The sequence below is a fragment of the Lepidochelys kempii genome, chromosome 12 (assembly GCF_965140285.1).
Source record: "Lepidochelys kempii isolate rLepKem1 chromosome 12, rLepKem1.hap1, whole genome shotgun sequence".
In the NCBI taxonomy this organism is placed as follows: domain Eukaryota; kingdom Metazoa; phylum Chordata; order Testudines; family Cheloniidae; genus Lepidochelys; species Lepidochelys kempii.
In genome coordinates this window covers 4,133,186-4,150,430 of record NC_136391.1, presented here as the reverse complement: position 1 = coordinate 4,150,430, position 17,245 = coordinate 4,133,186, and the positions used below count along the sequence as shown (strand labels likewise).

At 57.1% G+C, this 17,245-nt stretch overlaps 1 protein-coding gene across 8 annotated transcripts in view; it reads right to left on the bottom strand.

Annotated features, from left to right (window-relative positions):
* MTSS2 (MTSS I-BAR domain containing 2) overlaps positions 1 to 17,245 on the bottom strand; it is a 91,648-nt gene that overhangs the window by 26,218 nt on the left and 48,185 nt on the right. For all 8 annotated transcript variants that reach the window (XM_073307171.2, XM_073307169.2, XM_073307172.2 and 5 more), the window contains exons 4-6: positions 5,471 to 5,555; positions 5,037 to 5,128; positions 3,934 to 4,008 (exon numbers count right to left, since the gene is read on the bottom strand). In XM_073307171.2, the coding sequence (XP_073163272.1) occupies positions 3,934 to 4,008; positions 5,037 to 5,128; positions 5,471 to 5,555 (252 nt within the window). The remainder of the gene's footprint in view (positions 1 to 3,933; positions 4,009 to 5,036; positions 5,129 to 5,470; positions 5,556 to 17,245) is intronic.

Sequence of the window (17,245 nt, the reverse complement as noted above, 5' to 3'; positions counted from 1 at the left end):
CAGCGCTCTGAACCTCTCTCTGCGTGGGCCCCGGCAGGGGTCGGTCGAACTGATCCCGAGGCTGGGTCATGTGGCAGAAAGCCCCATCCTCTCCTGGGTGGTCTGACCCCCACTTCAGGCTCCAGCCCTACCCAACCAACCCAGGGGTTTTGCTTCAGGATGGCAGGTGCAGAGCCCTGCTTTGTCCAGCTGGACAGAGCAACCGGACCAGTGTCATAACCCGCACACTGGCTCTGCAAATGGATCAACTACCCTCCTCCTCCCTGTCCCACCCCCGCCTCCCCAGTCCATGTCCGTTTCACACTCACCTTGCAGAAGTTTCCCTTGCTGGATCCACCCCGCCCCATCCCCCTCAACATCACATTTAACAACATGGGTCTAAATTCATCCTTGGGGCAGCCCCACCGAAGCCCTGGAGTTGCACCAGGGAGGAATTTGCTCCTCTTGTGGCTGGAGGAAGGCACAAGCCAGCAGAATACGGAGAGCTGAGAGGTTTGGGTGAATCGGTTCGTCCAATGGAGGCAGAATGTGACCCATGCAGTGGGCGCAGGAGTGCCCAGGTGTTAGTCCAGGGTGGGAAGATGAAACACACATGCACAGACAGAGCAAGCAAAGCAAAGAGGAGCCGAGGAATGAGCGCTTTAGGTTGGCGGGGCCCCCAACTGCCCTGCTCAGGGGCCACAGAGCCACCTGCATGAAACAGAGCAGATGGCATCTGCCCCAGCTTCACTCTGGAGATGACCAATCCCAGCATGCAGCGCTCGAAGTGCTTGATTCAAGCACACCAGGCTGACCACTGGATGTGGGTGGGTTCCCCCAGCGTTGGGGACATGAGGACATGAACTCCATGGAGTCCCAACAAAGCCCCCCCTCCCTACCCAGTGATCCCCATGCACAGAAGGTAAAGCCGGATGACTGAGAGGCTCGGGAGGTGGAAAGACCAGGGGAACGGAGGAGAAAGATGGCGACACGAGGAGTTCCCCAGATGAAACAGTGCCAGAGAGGGCCTGCCTTGGCACAGGAGAGACAAGTCTGAATCAGCCCCTGGCCAAGTCCGTGGCAGTCTGGAATCTGGACCTGGATCCCAGTCTGAATTTCCCATCTGGCCAGCCCCCATTCCCAGAGCCAAGCCCCCAGGGTGAGCAAATCCAGATTGGAAGATGTGCGGCGTGGACCCGACCCACTTCCCAGGAACGTGGACACAATGGCCGGAGTGAAGAGCCAGTCCGGGCTGTTGTAGTGGGGATCCCCAGAACAGGCCCCTGGCTGGGAGGGTTAGGCGTTATCTGATAAAACAACGGTTTAGAGACATCCTGTTTTTCCAGGCCAGTGGGAGGGACTCACAAGCCCGTCTGGCTGGTACAAGCAATACAGGTCAGGTGTCACTGGAAGGATTACTCGTGGGAAAACTCCTGCCTCCTTGACATCAAAAGCCCAGCGAGGGTGGGAAGAGGCTGCAATCAGAGACCCTGCTAGTGGCAGCAGGCACCAGGGAGAGAGCCAGATGAGAGCTGGAGTGCAGGACAAGGGGAAATAGCTTCCCCCAGGCCCAACTGGGGCTGGAAATCCATGTTGCTCTCCAGGAGGGAGCCGGGCCTCCGGCAGGGAGATCTCAGCATTCACCACATGGCTTACAGCATGCAAACCCTGGAGGAACAGGGCAGAGAGAGAGAGAGAGAGAGAGAGGAGGAGAAAGCCAGGGCGGGAGGGCTTGAAATGAAACCCAGGCTTGCTGGGTGTAGATGGGGGCTCTGACCCCCTAGAGGGGCTGCCATGTCCTCCACGTTTCCAATGCGCCACAGGGAGGTTAGGCCTGATCACCTGGCAGAGGGACGTACGCGTGGATGGGGCTGTAGGCAGCACAGGGGGCAGGACTCCAGAGGCTGGGGCATGAGGGGGACCTCACTATCTGTGGGTGTTGTTCCTTGCCTGCACACGAGCAGGGCACTCCCTCCTCACAGCCTTTGGGGGTGGCGCGGCTGGATGTGGAGATAGGGATTCCCCAAGACCCCCCAGCTCTTCCCTGGAACCCAATCACAGCACCATTGCAGCAGACAGCCCATGGGAGGCAGAAGGAGCTCAGCACGGCGGAGGTGCCACACATAGGAAGGGGCCAACCCACAGCCCGGGAACCAGAGCTGAATGCCTGGGCCACCCCTGGACCGGGTTCTGGAGCGAGCGCACGGCACGTGTCAAAGCAGCCTGCTGTGCCTTGCTACAGACACCCATAGATGGAGGCCCCACTGGGGCGAAGCTAGCCTGGCCTGGAGCTCCATGCCCACCCCACAGAGAGGGGGCACCGGCCCAGAGAGGCAGGCAGGGAAGGCCTGGGATGGTCCCTTGCCGGGTGTGGCAGCCGCTCGGGCCAGGGCAGTCTGACTCGGGTTCGTTTCATTTCGAGCTCAGCCAGAGGGGAGACAGAGATAAATGAAGCACAGGTCACAGGGGAGGGCTGTGGGGAGCGGGATGGGGCTGGCTCGACAGCATTGACTTACCAAGTAGCTCTACAGGAAGGATGTGGAAGGGAGGAAAGAGGAGAGAGAGAGACAGAGAGAGAGTGTGTGAAAGACAGGCTGATGTATGGACCCTCCGCCCCCCTCTCCTCCCTGCCCCTCCCGACAGCAGGTCAGTCACCCTCTTCCCCAGGCCCTGACTCACCCTGGGGGCTGCTCCCAGACACGGCTCAGACACGTGTGGGCCCCCTGCACGCCCCCATCCTACCCTGCGGGAGGGGGTTAACTCCTTGTGTATTGGGTTGGAGCGAGGAACTGAAGGGAGCTGGGGGGAGTGGCTGGACTGTGGGATCTGGGGATAAGAGAAACCAGACAAAGGGAGGGTTCCCTGCAGGGAGCGAATTGGGCCATCTTTCCCTGCAGGGAGCCTCTGGAAAGAGCATTTTAAGGGCTCTGTTTGTTCTCATCATTGAAGTAGCACCACAGAGCCTGCCTACCCCCGAGCTGCTACTGAGCCCTGTGCTGAGCAATGCTCTGTCAAGCCCAGCAAAATTCTTCGGACAACATCCTCATGCAGCGCCCTGCGAGTGCCCGGCTGGGACTCCCCAGTGCCGGAGCCGCCTTCACTCCCTGCCCTTTCCGGCCCTCCTGGAACCCCCCCAGCACGGATTAGGCACAAGAACAGCATCCTATTTCCTTTTCAGCTGCTCCCCAGTGCCATCTCCAGAGCAGGGTTCCTCTGATGGGGTCCAGGGGCAGAGATTGTTCTGGGGTCACAGCCACAGGGCGCGGTGAATGCAGCAGGCTTGTTCACCCACTGAAGCTTGTCGCTGAGCCCCACAAACCCCCCAAGGTGGATCCCCGTTGTCAGCATCAAAGCCACCTTCCCAACACCTAGAGGTGAAGAACTAGGCTGCTCTGCTACCCTCTGCCCCAGCATGGCTAATGGCGACAGCATTTGTTAGTTAAACCTCCCCACTGCTCTGTGAGCTACAACAGAATGCAGCCAACTCTGGGGTGGAGCAGAATGGCTGCTTCACAGCACACATACCGTAACCCTTGGGGCAGGAGGGGGAAGAGTTCAAGCTGCAGAGGGAACAGAGGGAGGCAGGTGTCAGAGTCTGAGCTGGAACATGGTTAGCAGGACGAGGAGCTCGCTTGTACGCTCAACCCCGAGCCAGGATGCCCAGGTGGCACTGGGGTCTCTGTCCTGCCTTGGAGGAGAGACCGTGAAGTGGGGCCCCGACTACTTCCCCCCTATCAGAGTCCCCGGCCTCAGGGAAGGTCTCAAGTCGAAGGCAGCACAGTGATCTTTAGAGCCAAGGGGCACCAGGGCCTCTCCAGCCACGCCTGACCCAGCCCAGCCTTGCTTGGGTGTGAAAGCAAGTGAGACCCCCCACAAGGGGGCAGGCCTATAGCTCATGGAGGGGCAGGCTGCCCTCCCTGGCATGGGCACTGCAGGGCCAGGCAGGGCTCTTACCTTTGCGGGCCTTCTTCTGCAGCTTCAGCGTGTCAGAGGATTTCTTCTTTATCTCATGGCGGGCTCGCTTGTACTCTGAGGACATGGAACAGACCATGAGACGTGTCATGGCCTCCAGGAGGGGACACCAGCCCCCTCCACCCAGCTGGCGCACGATTCCTCCTACCCTGACCCAGGACGCTCCCCGTAACCCGCCTCTCCCAGGCGTACGTGGTCCCCCCTCACCCTGTTGCTATACGGTCCCCACCTCGAGCCCCTCCCCCCGTTATGGCATAGTCCCCCCCATGCCCCTCTCCTCCCAGAGTCCAGTCTGTCTCCCCTCCCACGGCCGGCCTTGCGCAGGGAGGCACTATGCTCACTGGAGGGTATGACATGTTGCCCCCCGGCCCCCACCTCCATGAGCACAGGACATTCCCCCCCACTTGTTACTGCAGCTTCCTCCCCTCACCCGTCCCCCTCAGATACACAGTGAGCCCCTCCCTCGGGATGGCATGCTCCTCCCCCGGGTACTGGCATTAGAGATGTAAATACTGTTTAAAAAGTTAACCGTTTAAACGATTAAAAATAGGTCCTTTAAATGGCTAACTGATTAAATGGCTGGGGCCAATCCTGGCAGCCGGTGGAGCTGGAGCTGATCTCCCCAGGCCAGCGCGGCTGAGGGTCTTCCAGCATGGGGCAGCTTGGCACAGCTGGGCCCGCCCCGGGTGGCGCACGGCTGCTGGGGTTGGCGGGCTGGCCAGCTGGCCAGCCCAGGGTTAACGATTAAGGTGGGTTAACCGGTAAGACGAATTCTTACCAGTTAACTGGTTAACCTTTTACATCCCTAACAGGCATCCCCCGTTTCCTGCTCAGGGCTATCCTGCCCCTCCGCTCTCTCAGGTACTGCGTGTTCTCCCTCATCTCCTAGGGACAGGGTCCCCTGGTGGATATGGCACCCCCAGCCCGGCACTGTGCACCCCCCCAGTGGATACGGTGTGTCCCCGCTCCCTGCCCCGGGCACAGTGCATCCCCCGCTGTTGACATGGCATGCCCCCTTTCCCCCTGGGAACAGTGCATTTCCCCTGAGAATAGCAAATCCCCCCTGCCTGTCACCTGGGCTTTACCTTTTGCATGGTCCTTATCCAGTTGGTTGGCCGTTTTCTTCCAATCCTCAATCCTGTCCTGCAGGGGGTTGACGAGACTCTCCATCAGGGCACTGCACCAAGGAGAGGCCAGAGGGAGCCCGGTTAAAGAGGCCGGTGGGAATGAGGTGGCTAAAATACCTTTGCAGACCCGGGCGTTGGCCTTGCAGTACTGAGCAGGGCAACCCCTAAATACGTTTATAGATGTGGGCTAAGTCACCTCAGAAATGCAGCGCTCCCAGCTGCACCCAAGGACTGCACTGGGGGCTCAGCACCTCCCTGGATCTGGTCCTGGGAGGGACAAAGCTGTGTGGGTGCCTGGCACAGTGTGAAGAAACTGATTGCCACTTCCTTCATCCTTAGGGCGGGGAGGCTGAGGCTGGCAAACTCGTGTCACTGGTGTCCATCAGACTTACTTGGTGAACTGCCTCAGCTTGGCCTCGATGCTGCGGTGCCGCATGCACATCCGGGTCAGTGCCGAGCCGATGTCTCTTGTGGCCCCTGCGGGGAGAGAAAAGCTTTGTCACTGGAAGGTGCCACCATCTGAGCATCTTCACTGAACCACAGCGCAGCCCCTTGAACCTGGGCACCAGCCTGGCAGCACGGCTGCAAGCCGTGGGGCAGAACACGCACCTGAGCCAGGCGCCCGGGGGACAGTGCTGCAGCCCACTGCTGTTGGGACATCGGAGTCCAGGGCAGGATTTCCACGTGGCTGCCCCAAGTGAGGCATGACCAAGGCCGAGCGCACTGGAGTCTGATGGGAATCAAGGTGGGGGGATATAAGTACCAGAGCTGGATTATCCTTTCCCGCTGGAAGGGACTCGGTGCAGGCACTTCCCCTCAGCCCCGACCTGGATTGCGCTGTCCAGCTGCAGAGCTCTCTGGGTGCAGCCCCGCTTTGCTGAATCATAAAAAAGCAGCAGGGAGGCTCTGGCTTTGGGGGTTTTGCAGTGACTAAGGCCGTGGGCTGGGCTGGGAGCACCCTGGCACTTGAGTCCAGAGCCCATCCCATTCTCACGGTAGCCTTCGCTGGCAATGCCCCTGAAATCTGTCACAAAGGGCCTGGCATTCAGGGGGCACCGGAGGAGGATCAGGCCAGATGGGCAGTCTCACCTGTTAAGCATTCATTGCGCCCTACTGTAAGCCAGTCAGTGCAAATCCTCTCACGTAACCACGTCTGGAGCCAAACCCCTGACTGAGGTAGGAGGTCTCCAGAGCCTCAAGACCCTTGGCGAGCTCAGGGCTGAGCCCATCAGGGGCACTGGTGTCATGGGGATGGATGGCCTTCCACCAGGGATGGATTTGGCCCAGGGAGGCTACCTTAGGGGCCAAGACAGAAGCGCCTTACTTTCACCTGCTTTATCCCAGCCTGCCTCACCAGAGAGCCCTGTCCATGGCCACCAGGGGACAGCCCAGGCCCGGAGATGGCTGGCAGCCCCCCCAAGCATCCAGCATCCCCAGCTCCAGGCAGAGAGCTCGGGAGAGACCGTGAGAACAGGAGAGGGGAGACCAAAGTGCCTCACAGGTTGACTGGCAGAGACTTCTGGGGGAAGCGGAGGCTGCTTGGGAAGGAGCTGGGACGGGGCAATGGGATCCCAGGCTGCTCTCCATCCCACTGCGGCAACCAGGGGTGTGCGGGGAGAAGCTCCCCTGCTCAGCCTCAGGGACGGAGCAGGTACCAGGGGCTCCCACTTCTCCTTGTGCACCCCGATGGGAGAGCTGAAGTGCCCCAGCAATCGGGGGTTAAACGCCTGCTTGATTCCCCATCCCCAAGTCTCTCTGGCCCACCCTGTGCTCAGCAGGGGGGAGGGGCCAATCCCATTCACACCCAGGGCACTGCTGGGGTCTGACACAGGCTTTAGAGACCCTCACAGGCTGAGCCCATGAACTGGGAAGCAGGTTCCCGCCAGCAGCCAAGTCCCTCCTCAGCTGCTCTGTGCTCCTGAGCCTCAGGCCTGCTCCGAAGTCCAGCTGTACAGGGGAAAGGCCCATCTCCCTTCCCAGATCAGGAGAACCCCCTCCCGCTACACTGACCCACTGAGGCCTCCGCCCACCAGGGAATCAGCGTCTCCCCCTTGAACTCCCTCTTCTGGCCAGCGCCTAACTGTCCCCAGCCAGACTCTGCCTCCTGGTGGCCTTTGCGCCCTGCCTCAGCACAGGGGAATGGACTAGCTGCCCTCTCAGGTCCCTTCCAGCCTGACATTTCTATGATTCTGGCATCAATCCCAAGCCACCAGGGATTTCTCAGCCACTGTTGTGCTTCACCCCACATCTACCCAGGCCTTTCCAGCAGACCAAACTCGGATACTCATGCTCCAAACAGCCCCCTTCCTGCTCCTGGAAAAGCACCGTCAGGTAGGAGCAGTATCAGGCCTACGGCCGACCAGTCTCCAGTACAGGACAGTGTCACCCATTGTAGCACATTGTCTTTTCTAAACAAAACCTCCCACCAGGGCATGTTCATCCCAAAGCACACCATGCGCTGCTCCTTCCTTAGCTGGAGAACCCCCCATCTTAGTTTGCCATCCCCCGCTGGCCTGCATCTAACTAGACTGCGGGCTTGTGTGTAAAGCACCCCTGGCACTCCGTAAATAACCATTCTGCCAGCCCCAGACACTCCCGGCTTCTGCTTCCCATTGCCCGAGCCACCAATCCTGTCCCAGTTAATGCCTCTGAAATAACCCGCTGCCTGCGAGCCAAGGCCAGCTGGGGTTATGGGCCATTCAACCTGGCCCTTTTACCTTGGGAATGTCCCCACAACATGTGCTCAGGGCCAGAGATATATCCCACAGTATTTTTGCCAGCAAGTTAAAGAAGTATAGGCTGGATGAATGGACTATAAGGTGGACAGAAAGCTGGCTAGATCGCCGGGCTCAACGGGTAGTGATCAATGGCTCCATAGAATAACAGGGTTGGAAGGGACCTCAGGAGGTCATCTAGTCCAACCCCTTGCTCAAAGCAGGACCAAATCCCCAACTAAATCAATCCTCCATGTCTAGTTGGCAGCCAGTATCAAGCAGAGTGCCCCAAGGGTTGGTCCTGGGGCCGGTTTTATTCAATATCTTCATTAATGATCTGGAGGATGGTGTGGATTGCACCCTCAGCAAGTTTGCAGATGACACTAAACTGGGAGGAGTGGTAGATACGCAGGAGGGTAGGGATAGGATATAGAAGGACCTAAACAAATTAAAGGATTGGGCCAAAAGAAATCTGATGAGATTCAACAAGGACAAGTGCAGAGTCCTGCACTTAAGACGGAAGAATCCCATGCACCGCTACAGACTAGGGACCGAGTGGCTCGGCAGCAGTTCTGCAGAAAAGGACCTGGGGGTTACAGTGGAGGAGAAGCTGGATAGGAGTCAACAGTGTGCCCTTGTTGCCAAGAAGGCTAACGGCATTTTGGGCTGTATAAGTAGGGGCATTGCCAACAGATCCAGGGATGTGATCATTCCCCTCTATTTGGTATTGGTGAGGCCTCATCTGGAGTACTGTGTCCAGATTTGGGCCTCACAGTACAAGAAGGATGAGGAAAAATTGAGAAGAGTCCAGCGGAGGGCAACAAAAATGATTAGGGGACTGGAACACATGATTTATGAGGAGAGGCTGAGGGAACTGGGATTATTTAGTCCGCAGAAGAGAAGAGTGAGGGGGGATTTGATAGCTGCTTTCAACTACCTGAAAGGGGGATTCCAAAGAGGATGGATCTAGACTGTTCTCAGTGGTAGCTGATGACAGAACAAGGAGTAATGGTCTCAGTGGGGGAGGTTTAGGTTGGATATTAGGAAAAACTTTTTCACTAGGAGGATGGAGAAGCACTGGAATGGGTTACCTAGGGCGGTGGTGGAATTTCCTTCCTTATAGCCCTGGCTGTGATGATTTAGTTGGGGATTGGTCCTGCTTTGAGCAGGGGGTTGGACTAGATGACCTCCTGAGATCCCTTCCAGCCCTGATATTCTATGATCCCTGACATTCTGCCGTGGGGAGAGGTGTATGTGGCGGGGATAGGCGAGAGTCACACAAAGAACTCATCCCACAGCTGCAGCGGGAGGTTAAACAACGAGTTGCAATACATAGATCTAGCAAAGGATCAGGTAGGCCTCAGAGAGGCAGAGAGAAGCACAGGAGAGAAACGTAGCTGCTTAGATCAGTGGGGGGAGAGACAGTTTGGAGTGTGGGCCTTTCCTTGCTATGGGACAGCTAGGGCGTGGGTCCCCCTAGGCCTGCAAAGGGCCAATGTCTTGTGTGTGGCATCTCTAGGAGTGGGGTGGGGTGGGCAGCATGGATCCTCCTGCTCTTCCCCATCCTCGATCAATTCAGCAGCAGGCATAAGGTTGCCAACTTTCTAATCACGCAAAACCGAAAACCCTAACCCTACCCCTTCCCCGAGTCCCTGCCCCTGTCCCGCCCCTGCTCACTACATTTCTCCCTCCCTCGGTGGCTCACTCTCCCCCCCGACTCACTTTAACTGGGTTGGGGCAGGGGCTTGGGGTGAGGGAGGGGGTAAAGGCTCTGGCTGGGGGTGTGGGCTCTGGGGTGGGGCTGAGGATGAGGGGTTTGGGGTGTAGAAGAGGGCTCCAGGCTGGGGGTGGGGCCTAGGGATCTGGAATGTGGGAGGGGGCTGCGGGTTAAGGCAGGGGGTTGGGGTGTGGGAGGGAGTACAGGCTCTGGGCTGTGGGTGCGGGATGAGGGGTTTAGGGTGCAGGAACGGGCTCCAGGCTGGGGCCGAGAGATTCGACACATGGGAGGGGGCTGCGGGTTGAGGCAGGGAGTTGGAGTGTGTGAGGGGGCTCTGGGCTGGGGCAGGGGGTTTGGAGTGCAGGGGGTGAGGGCTCTGGGGTGGGGCCGGGGATGAGGGGTTTGGGGTGCAGCTGGCTGTTGGCTGCTTCGCTTCTGGGATGCAGTGTGTGACGAAGTGGAACTGTTCCTAATGTTTCCTCTGAATACTGTAGGGGTGCCTCAGTTTCCCCTGTGCATTTCTTAAGTCTCTAGGTGGTAGGATAAGCACACGGAGGGGCAGAGGATGCTGAATGCTCTGCAGTCAGACCCAGGAAGGTGGAAGCCGTGTGAGCTTTTTGCCCTGCAGACAGGCTGCTCGCAGAGAGACTTCCCCAGAGTCCTGCCTGGCTTCATAGGGAGCAGTTCCAGAGCATCGCCCGGGGACTCTGTGACACAGTGCAGTGCCAGGACAGGTAGGGACTAGCCTGCCTTAGCCCTGCAGCACCGCTGACCGGACTCTTAACGACCCGGTCGGTGGTGCTGACTGGAGCCACCAGGGTTCCTTTTCGACTGGGTGTTCCAGTCAAAAACCAGACACCTGGTCACCATAGGCAGTGGGAACCGTGAACGGCAGCTCCTTGAATTTAACCCACAGCCCCCACTCCTCCCCCTCGTCCCCATGCCAGAGCAGGCACCCAGGACAGAGGCCCCACGGTTCTGTTCCCACCTGGGCAAGGGAGTGTGCCATAGGAGTCGGAGCAAAGGATCGGGAATCACAGTTCTGGGGTTATACTCCAGTTTAACAAGGAAGTATGGACTAGTAGCTAGAGCAGATGACTAGGTGTCAGAACTCCTGGGGTCTGCTCCCACCCCTGGAGGGGAGTCTCGTCTAGTGGTTAGACCAGGGGACAGGGAGTCAGAACTCCTGGGTTCTCTCTGTCACCTCAGCTCAACTTCCTCCCCCTGCCAAGGGGGTAATAGCCACTACTCCACAGGGATCTGCGTAAAGGACAAAACATTGGTTTCCGCCCTCCACAGCTCTGTGGGGTACAGCTCTAGTGGCTGTGGAAGCAGACTGCCTGCCCTTCCTCCCCACCAGGCTGGTTGCCTTCTGTTGTGAGAAACTGCCCAGGGACCCTCCCCACCCCCAGCCATGGGCCACTGTGCCCCCTTTTTTTTGCTGCAGGTCGTTACTGTGGCAGTAACGACCTGCAGCAAAAGGAAAGGGGGCACAGTGGCCCATGGCTGGGGGTGGGGAGGGTCCCTGGGCTGCACTGAGGGCGCAGGGCTGGGTTAACTCATTTCCTTTGCTCTCTCCTTAGCTCATCTGCAGCCTCAGCTCCACAGCCATGTCAAGAAAGAATTCATTTCCACTGGCTCCCCCTCCCCACGCCCAAGAGCATCACCTTGCCCAGCTGCTCCTAACTCAACTTCCCACGGGTAACCCCCCAACTCCTCTCTCCTGCAGGGCGCAGGAGGGCACCAGCCCCCAGTTCTCTGCTGCCCCACAACAGACAGGCGGGCGCCATCCCAGAATCCCCGCTGCCCCACAACAGACAGGCGGGCGCCATCCCAGAATCTCCTCTGCCCCATGTGGGACAAGAGGGTGCCATCCCAGAATCCCCTCTGCCCCACACGGGACAAGAGGGTGCCATCCCAGAATCCCCTCTGCCCCACACCAGACAGGAAGGCACCATCCCAGAATCCCCTCTACCCCACACCAGATGAGAGGGGCCCCTGGTTCACACCAGGCGGGAAGGGGATAGCTCAGCATTCTCTCTGTCTCACTGCGGGCATGATGGAACAACCCCAGAAGTTCCCCCATCCCGGCACAGGAGGGAGGGACATTTGCCAGAGGCCTCCAGGGGCAGGACATTTCCCAGTTCCACCTGTCCTGTCATTGCTCTGCAGTGGAGGCTCATGGCCTTAGCACTGAAGGTCGAGCTCAAAGCCCCTGTTGGCCAGGCAGGGTCACGTCTGCTCTGGACATCAGCCCACCTGTATTTATTTATGTTCCCAGATATGGATCAAGGAGCTTGACTTTATGCACCAAGTCTGGAAATGTTGCTCTTAGCCACTCCGTGCCTCAGTTTCCCCATCTGTAAAATGGGGACAACACTCCATCTCTCCCTCCCAGAGGGGCAGGGACAGTGAAGGAGGGTTGTAGCAGGAGAATGCCAGAGGGGCTGCTGAGGGCAGAGCCAGGACTCCCCATAACACATCGCTTTGTGGATTCTGGAGAACTTCAGGTTGCAGAGCTTCTCCGAGGCAGCTCTGGGGCAGGCCGCCATGCTGTAGAGGAGCTGCTGGCCACAAAGAGCAGCCCCAAAGAGAGAGGGCACAGAGGTGGCTTAATGCGACTTGCCTTGAGGCTGCACCTACTGGAGGTGCAGCCCTGATTTCAACCTTGGCGTTTGTGAAGTGCTACAGGTGTGCTAAAACCCACCAGCACGCACAGCCCTCTGGGCCCCAGCCTGTTGGGACAACTCTTCTCTGGAAAGCTTTTTGGGATGTCTCGAGCCTATGCCCAGACCTCCCCACCCCATGGGGGCACCTCTCCCGCAGCAGGCGAGACAAGACTCAGAGAGCCTCCTTCTCCCACCCCGCTTGTACAAAAATGGAGTCAGTTAAGAAGCGGGGATGCCAAAGAATCATCCTGCAGACTCTCTCTGTCCTCTAGCTGGTCCTGGGCACTCAGGAGTGACTTTCTTGGATCAGAATCACCAATCCCAAGGACTCGACAATCATGGGTCTGTCCCCCAAAATCACAAGATCGGGCTCGAAATCATGAGATTTCAAAATACAATCAATGTTGGGTTCTTTATCAGCCTTCTGCTGCTGGGGACTTTAGGGGATCCCGTCATAGATTTCAAGGTTAGATGGGGCCATCAGGTCATCCGTCTGACCTCCTGTACCTCACAGGCCACCAGCAGCACCCTGCACTCGTGCACTGACCCAGCGACTGAAAGTAAGCCGAGTACCACAGCTCCCAGGAGACGAACCTGCTGCCTGCCACAGGCAGCGAACAGGAGGGAGAGAGGCACACCCAGCGCCCGTGGTCCCTGCAATGCCTGGGAATAGATCAGCTGAGATACACCGTGACCCCGATGGTCCCGGCAAACAACCCACACTTCACGCTGCAGGGGAAAGCAAAACACCTGAAGGTCCCAGATAATCTGACATGGGGGAAAATTCCTTCCCGTCCCCAAATATGTTTTCAAGCTTTTCTCAGAACCCATCGGGACTAGAAAAACGTCCCTTTTTCTGTGAAATGAAAGCCGAGCTGATGGCTACACATAAAACAAGACAGTGATACTGCTGCTTAGCTACTGCTCTTCGGGGGGAGGGGTATTTTCCGGGTCTCTTTTCAGTGGAGGCCAGCCCTCAAATTCTCCCCATCTCACGGGGCGGCTTTCAGAAAAACACCAAATCTTACAGGACTCATGATAAGACTGCTCTGTAAGGCCACACAACACCGCCAAGGCTGGCTCTGGCCAAACCGATCTCAGCCTGCTCTGCCAACCAGAAACAAGACAGACGACACCTCCTCGCTGCGAGAGAACTGGGTGGGCAGCGAATGCAGCAGGCGGCCGCGCTGCACTTTCCCTTGCCTGTCCCTGTCCCTGTGGCCCCTGCAGTATGCAGCTTTCTGCAGTTTAGCCTGACGAAGACTTGCCCCAGGTCATCCATGAGTCGAGGGAGACTCGGACTTGCAATGCTGCCCACAGCACAGGGCGCTCTGAGAGACGACTGCACGCGCACAAAGCCCAGCCAGAAAGGTCCCTGGGACGCACTGTGCTGCTGCAAATCTTGTCCAGCGTTGGAGACAGTCTTCCTGTTTAAAACTAAGCAGGGTTTGTCTCCCAGGGGAGGAGGGCTGCTAGGGGGTGGCTGGAGTAGCGCAGTGGCTCTCAAACGTTTGTCCTGGTGACCCCTTTCACATAGCAAGCCTCTGACTGCGACCCCCCTTATAAACTAAAAACACTTCTTAATATATTTAACACCGTTACAAATGCTGGAGGCAAAGCTGACAGTTTGCTACCCCCCCATGTAATCAACTCCCAACCCCACAGTTTGAGAACCCCTAGAGTAGAGGGCAGGGAGGTGAACCAGGTTTGTCAGCAGGGAGGACGAGAGGCGAGAAAGCTGCTCATTCCTTTCTCCTCTTTTCTCTTTACTTTGCCTCCCTTTCTCTTCTCTCCTCTGCTCTTCCTGTCATCCTCTCCCACTCTTAGGCACCGATCCTGCGTATGCTGGGACTCTCTGCAAGCAGAAAGCCACCCAGGGCTGCATTCCCTCTCAGTCCTTAGCTTTCTTCTAGTTCCCACCCAACACGCTGCCGCAATCCATTGGGGCAGGAGAGGGGAGAAGGAAGGAGACCACTAGCTTCCAGGCCTGCTCAACAGCCCCTTGCATGTGGCTAGCCATAGACTCGTCACCTGCAGCCTCCCCATGGATCTGGTGCTACGGGGCCGTCTCCATTTGAGAGAGGAGGGCTGATTCCCAGCTCACTTAGACATTCCCACGCTAGCTCTGCTCAAGCTGGCATGCTAAAAATGGCAGGGTAGCTGAGATAGCACCGGCAGAGCTCAGGCCAGGCCCCCTGAGTCCAGACCTGCCCAGACTCTGGGTACACACCTGGGCAGCTAGCCAGACCTGCTGCCACAGCCGCACGGCTCCTGCTGCATAAGCTGGGAATCACAGAGCCCAGCTCACCTGCAGGCCTCCAAGACACGCAGGGCAGGGCTGGCGGGAGGGAGGAGCTTGCTCCCTGGCAGGGCACCCGCAGGGCTGGGTGGCAACATTACTGTGGGTTGATCTGGGGGGTTTCTTCTGATGCAGCCTACTAGCAGTGACACTAGCTGACCTACTGGAGGCCCCTGCACGGGGCCAGGCTGCTGGGCTTTGCAGCCAGTCAGGGTGAAACCCCCTGTTTTTGTACAATAACCAGCGACCCGGGGCACAGATGGGCCTTGAAATAAGGGACATGTGGTTCTCAGATCCATCCATAAATGCCAGAGATGGGATTCCCTCCTCCACGGGGCCCTAGCTGCTGCGACAGGGAGCGAGGAGTGAGGACTGTGGATATACGCCTGCTCAGTTCCCCCAAAGCCGAGGGAAATGCCAGCTGGTCGGCCTTGGTGCAAGATATGCGAGGGCTGGGTGGAAAGGACAGCCTGGGCTGTAACTTCAGGTCAGGCAGCCAGGCACAAATGGATCTTTGTCCCTGCGGGATGCTGCTCTACACAGCGCATACGCTACAAAGGGAGAATTTATCACAGCACGGCTTAGGGGAGGTAGGAACTCCTGTGTCCAGTCCTGGCCCAGACTCCCGACTCGCTGCATAACCGTAGGCTAGTCATAGAATCATAGAATCTCAGGGTTGGAAGGGACCTCAGGAGGTATCTAGTCCAACCCCCTGCTCAAAGCAGGACCAATCCCCAGTTTTTGCCCCAGATCCCTAAATGGCCCCTTCAAGGGTTGAACTCACAACCCTGGGTTTAGCAGGCCAATGCTCAAACCACTGGGCTATCCCTCCCCTGTCACTTTAACCGCCCTGGGGGCCAGCTTCCCTACCTGTATAACAGCTAAATACCAACCTCGGGGAGACTGAGAGCCTTACAGGAGAAAACAACCGGGCTTGCCTCCTTCTGGCGGAGAAAGCAGGCCTGAAGAAAGGGTTTTGTCCAACAGAAAAGTGCTTGTTTTTTTAACCCTTGGAAATTCAGGGTCTGTCTAGGCTGGGAGCTTCCCCAGTGACATGAGAACTCGTGAAGAGCCAAGAGAGAAGGTGAGAAGCTGAATGGAGAAACTATTTTCCATCGGACTATTTAAAACTCTCCAGACCTGGTTCTCCTCTGACTCACGCTGGCGTAAATCAGGAGTAACTGCATTGAATTCAGTGGAGTTACACGGGTAAAACTGTGGTCAGTAAGAAGATACTCAGGGCCTTTGCTTTCCGTTTTGCTTTTGTTAAAATACAATTAATTCCAATGCCTAGTGCACACTTGGGAGGAAGGACGTCTTTGCTAAAATACAGCTCTTGGAGGGAGCCCAGGCTGTGGGACACTCAGTGGGGGTTGAGCAAAGCCAGACTGGAATTCCTGAGATTCTGAAGGTAGAAAAACAAGCAGGATTGATTTTATTTTCCTACTAAGCCTGGTCAGGCTTTTCTTCTTCATTATAAAGGAGCAAGCAAAAGGGCAAAAGCTCATTTGCAGAAACCCATATGCAGGCTCCTGTTGGTTAACAAATGTTCCGAAAGGGCTTTGAGATCCGGGGCTGAAAGGTGCTGGGGTTATTACTGGGAAGTGTCCTGCTAGCACCGGACAGATCGCCAAACAGGCTCGCCTACCTTTGCACTGAAAGCATGGAGGGATTTGCAACACTGCCTCCTGCTTCCCACATTCCCCTAGCCATCTAGGAAGCCAGCCCCTGCAGCCGTGTACCCAGCCCCTTCCAGGCTGACCAGCTTAAATGCTCTGTTTCCAGGCAAGTTGTCATCTTAAGCCATGGTATCTCTACTGATTCAACAGTGATAGGTGCCCCAGAAATGCCCATCAATAGATCAGATCCCCACAGAGTTGGCTTCTCTATGGATGTTGGAGAGGTCCCCAGACCCTAGTCCTAGAGACACCACAACAGGCAGTGATGCTGTCCTGAACCATGGTGCCCTTCCTGGGGTGGAGAGCTGATGCATCTCGGTTCCCTGGGTTTCAGCCAGGACACGGGCTCCTTTTACAATTGGTTCTACACGATCTCCTTTGTGCAGCCTCTCTCTCCCCCACGTAGTTGGGGATTTCACCGTGTGACAAAGCAGGCAGTGTGCGTGGGGGGACTGGAAGAGGGGGAGTCCAGGATGTCTGGTCCAGGACTCCCAACATGGCCTTGGCTGAAAGTCACTGAATCATAGAATCATAGAATATCAGGGTTGGAAGGGACCCCAGAAGGTCATCTAGTCCAACCCCCTGCTCGAAGCAGGACCAATTCCCAGTTAAATCATCCCAGCCAGGGCTTTGTCAAGCCTGACCTTAAAAACCTCTAAGGAAGGAGATTCTACCACCTCCCTAGGTAACGCATTCCAGTGTTTCACCACCCTCTTAGTGAAAAAGTTTTTCCTAATATCCAATCTAAACCTCCCCCACTGCTACTTGAGACCATTACTCCTCGTTCTGTCATCTGCTACCATTGAGAACAGTCTAGAGCCATCCTCTTTGGAACCCCCTTTCAGGTAGTTGAAAGCAGCTATCAAATCCCCCCTCATTCTTCTCTTCTGCAGGCTAAACAATCCCAGCTCCCTCAGCCTCTCCTCATAACTCATGTGTTCCAGACCCCTAATCATTTTTGTTGCCCTTCGCTGGACTCTCTCCAATTTTTCCACATCCTTCTTGTAGTGTGGGGCCCAAAACTGGACACAGTACTCCAGATGAGGCTTCACCAATGTCGAATAGAGGGGAACGATCACGTCCCTCGAT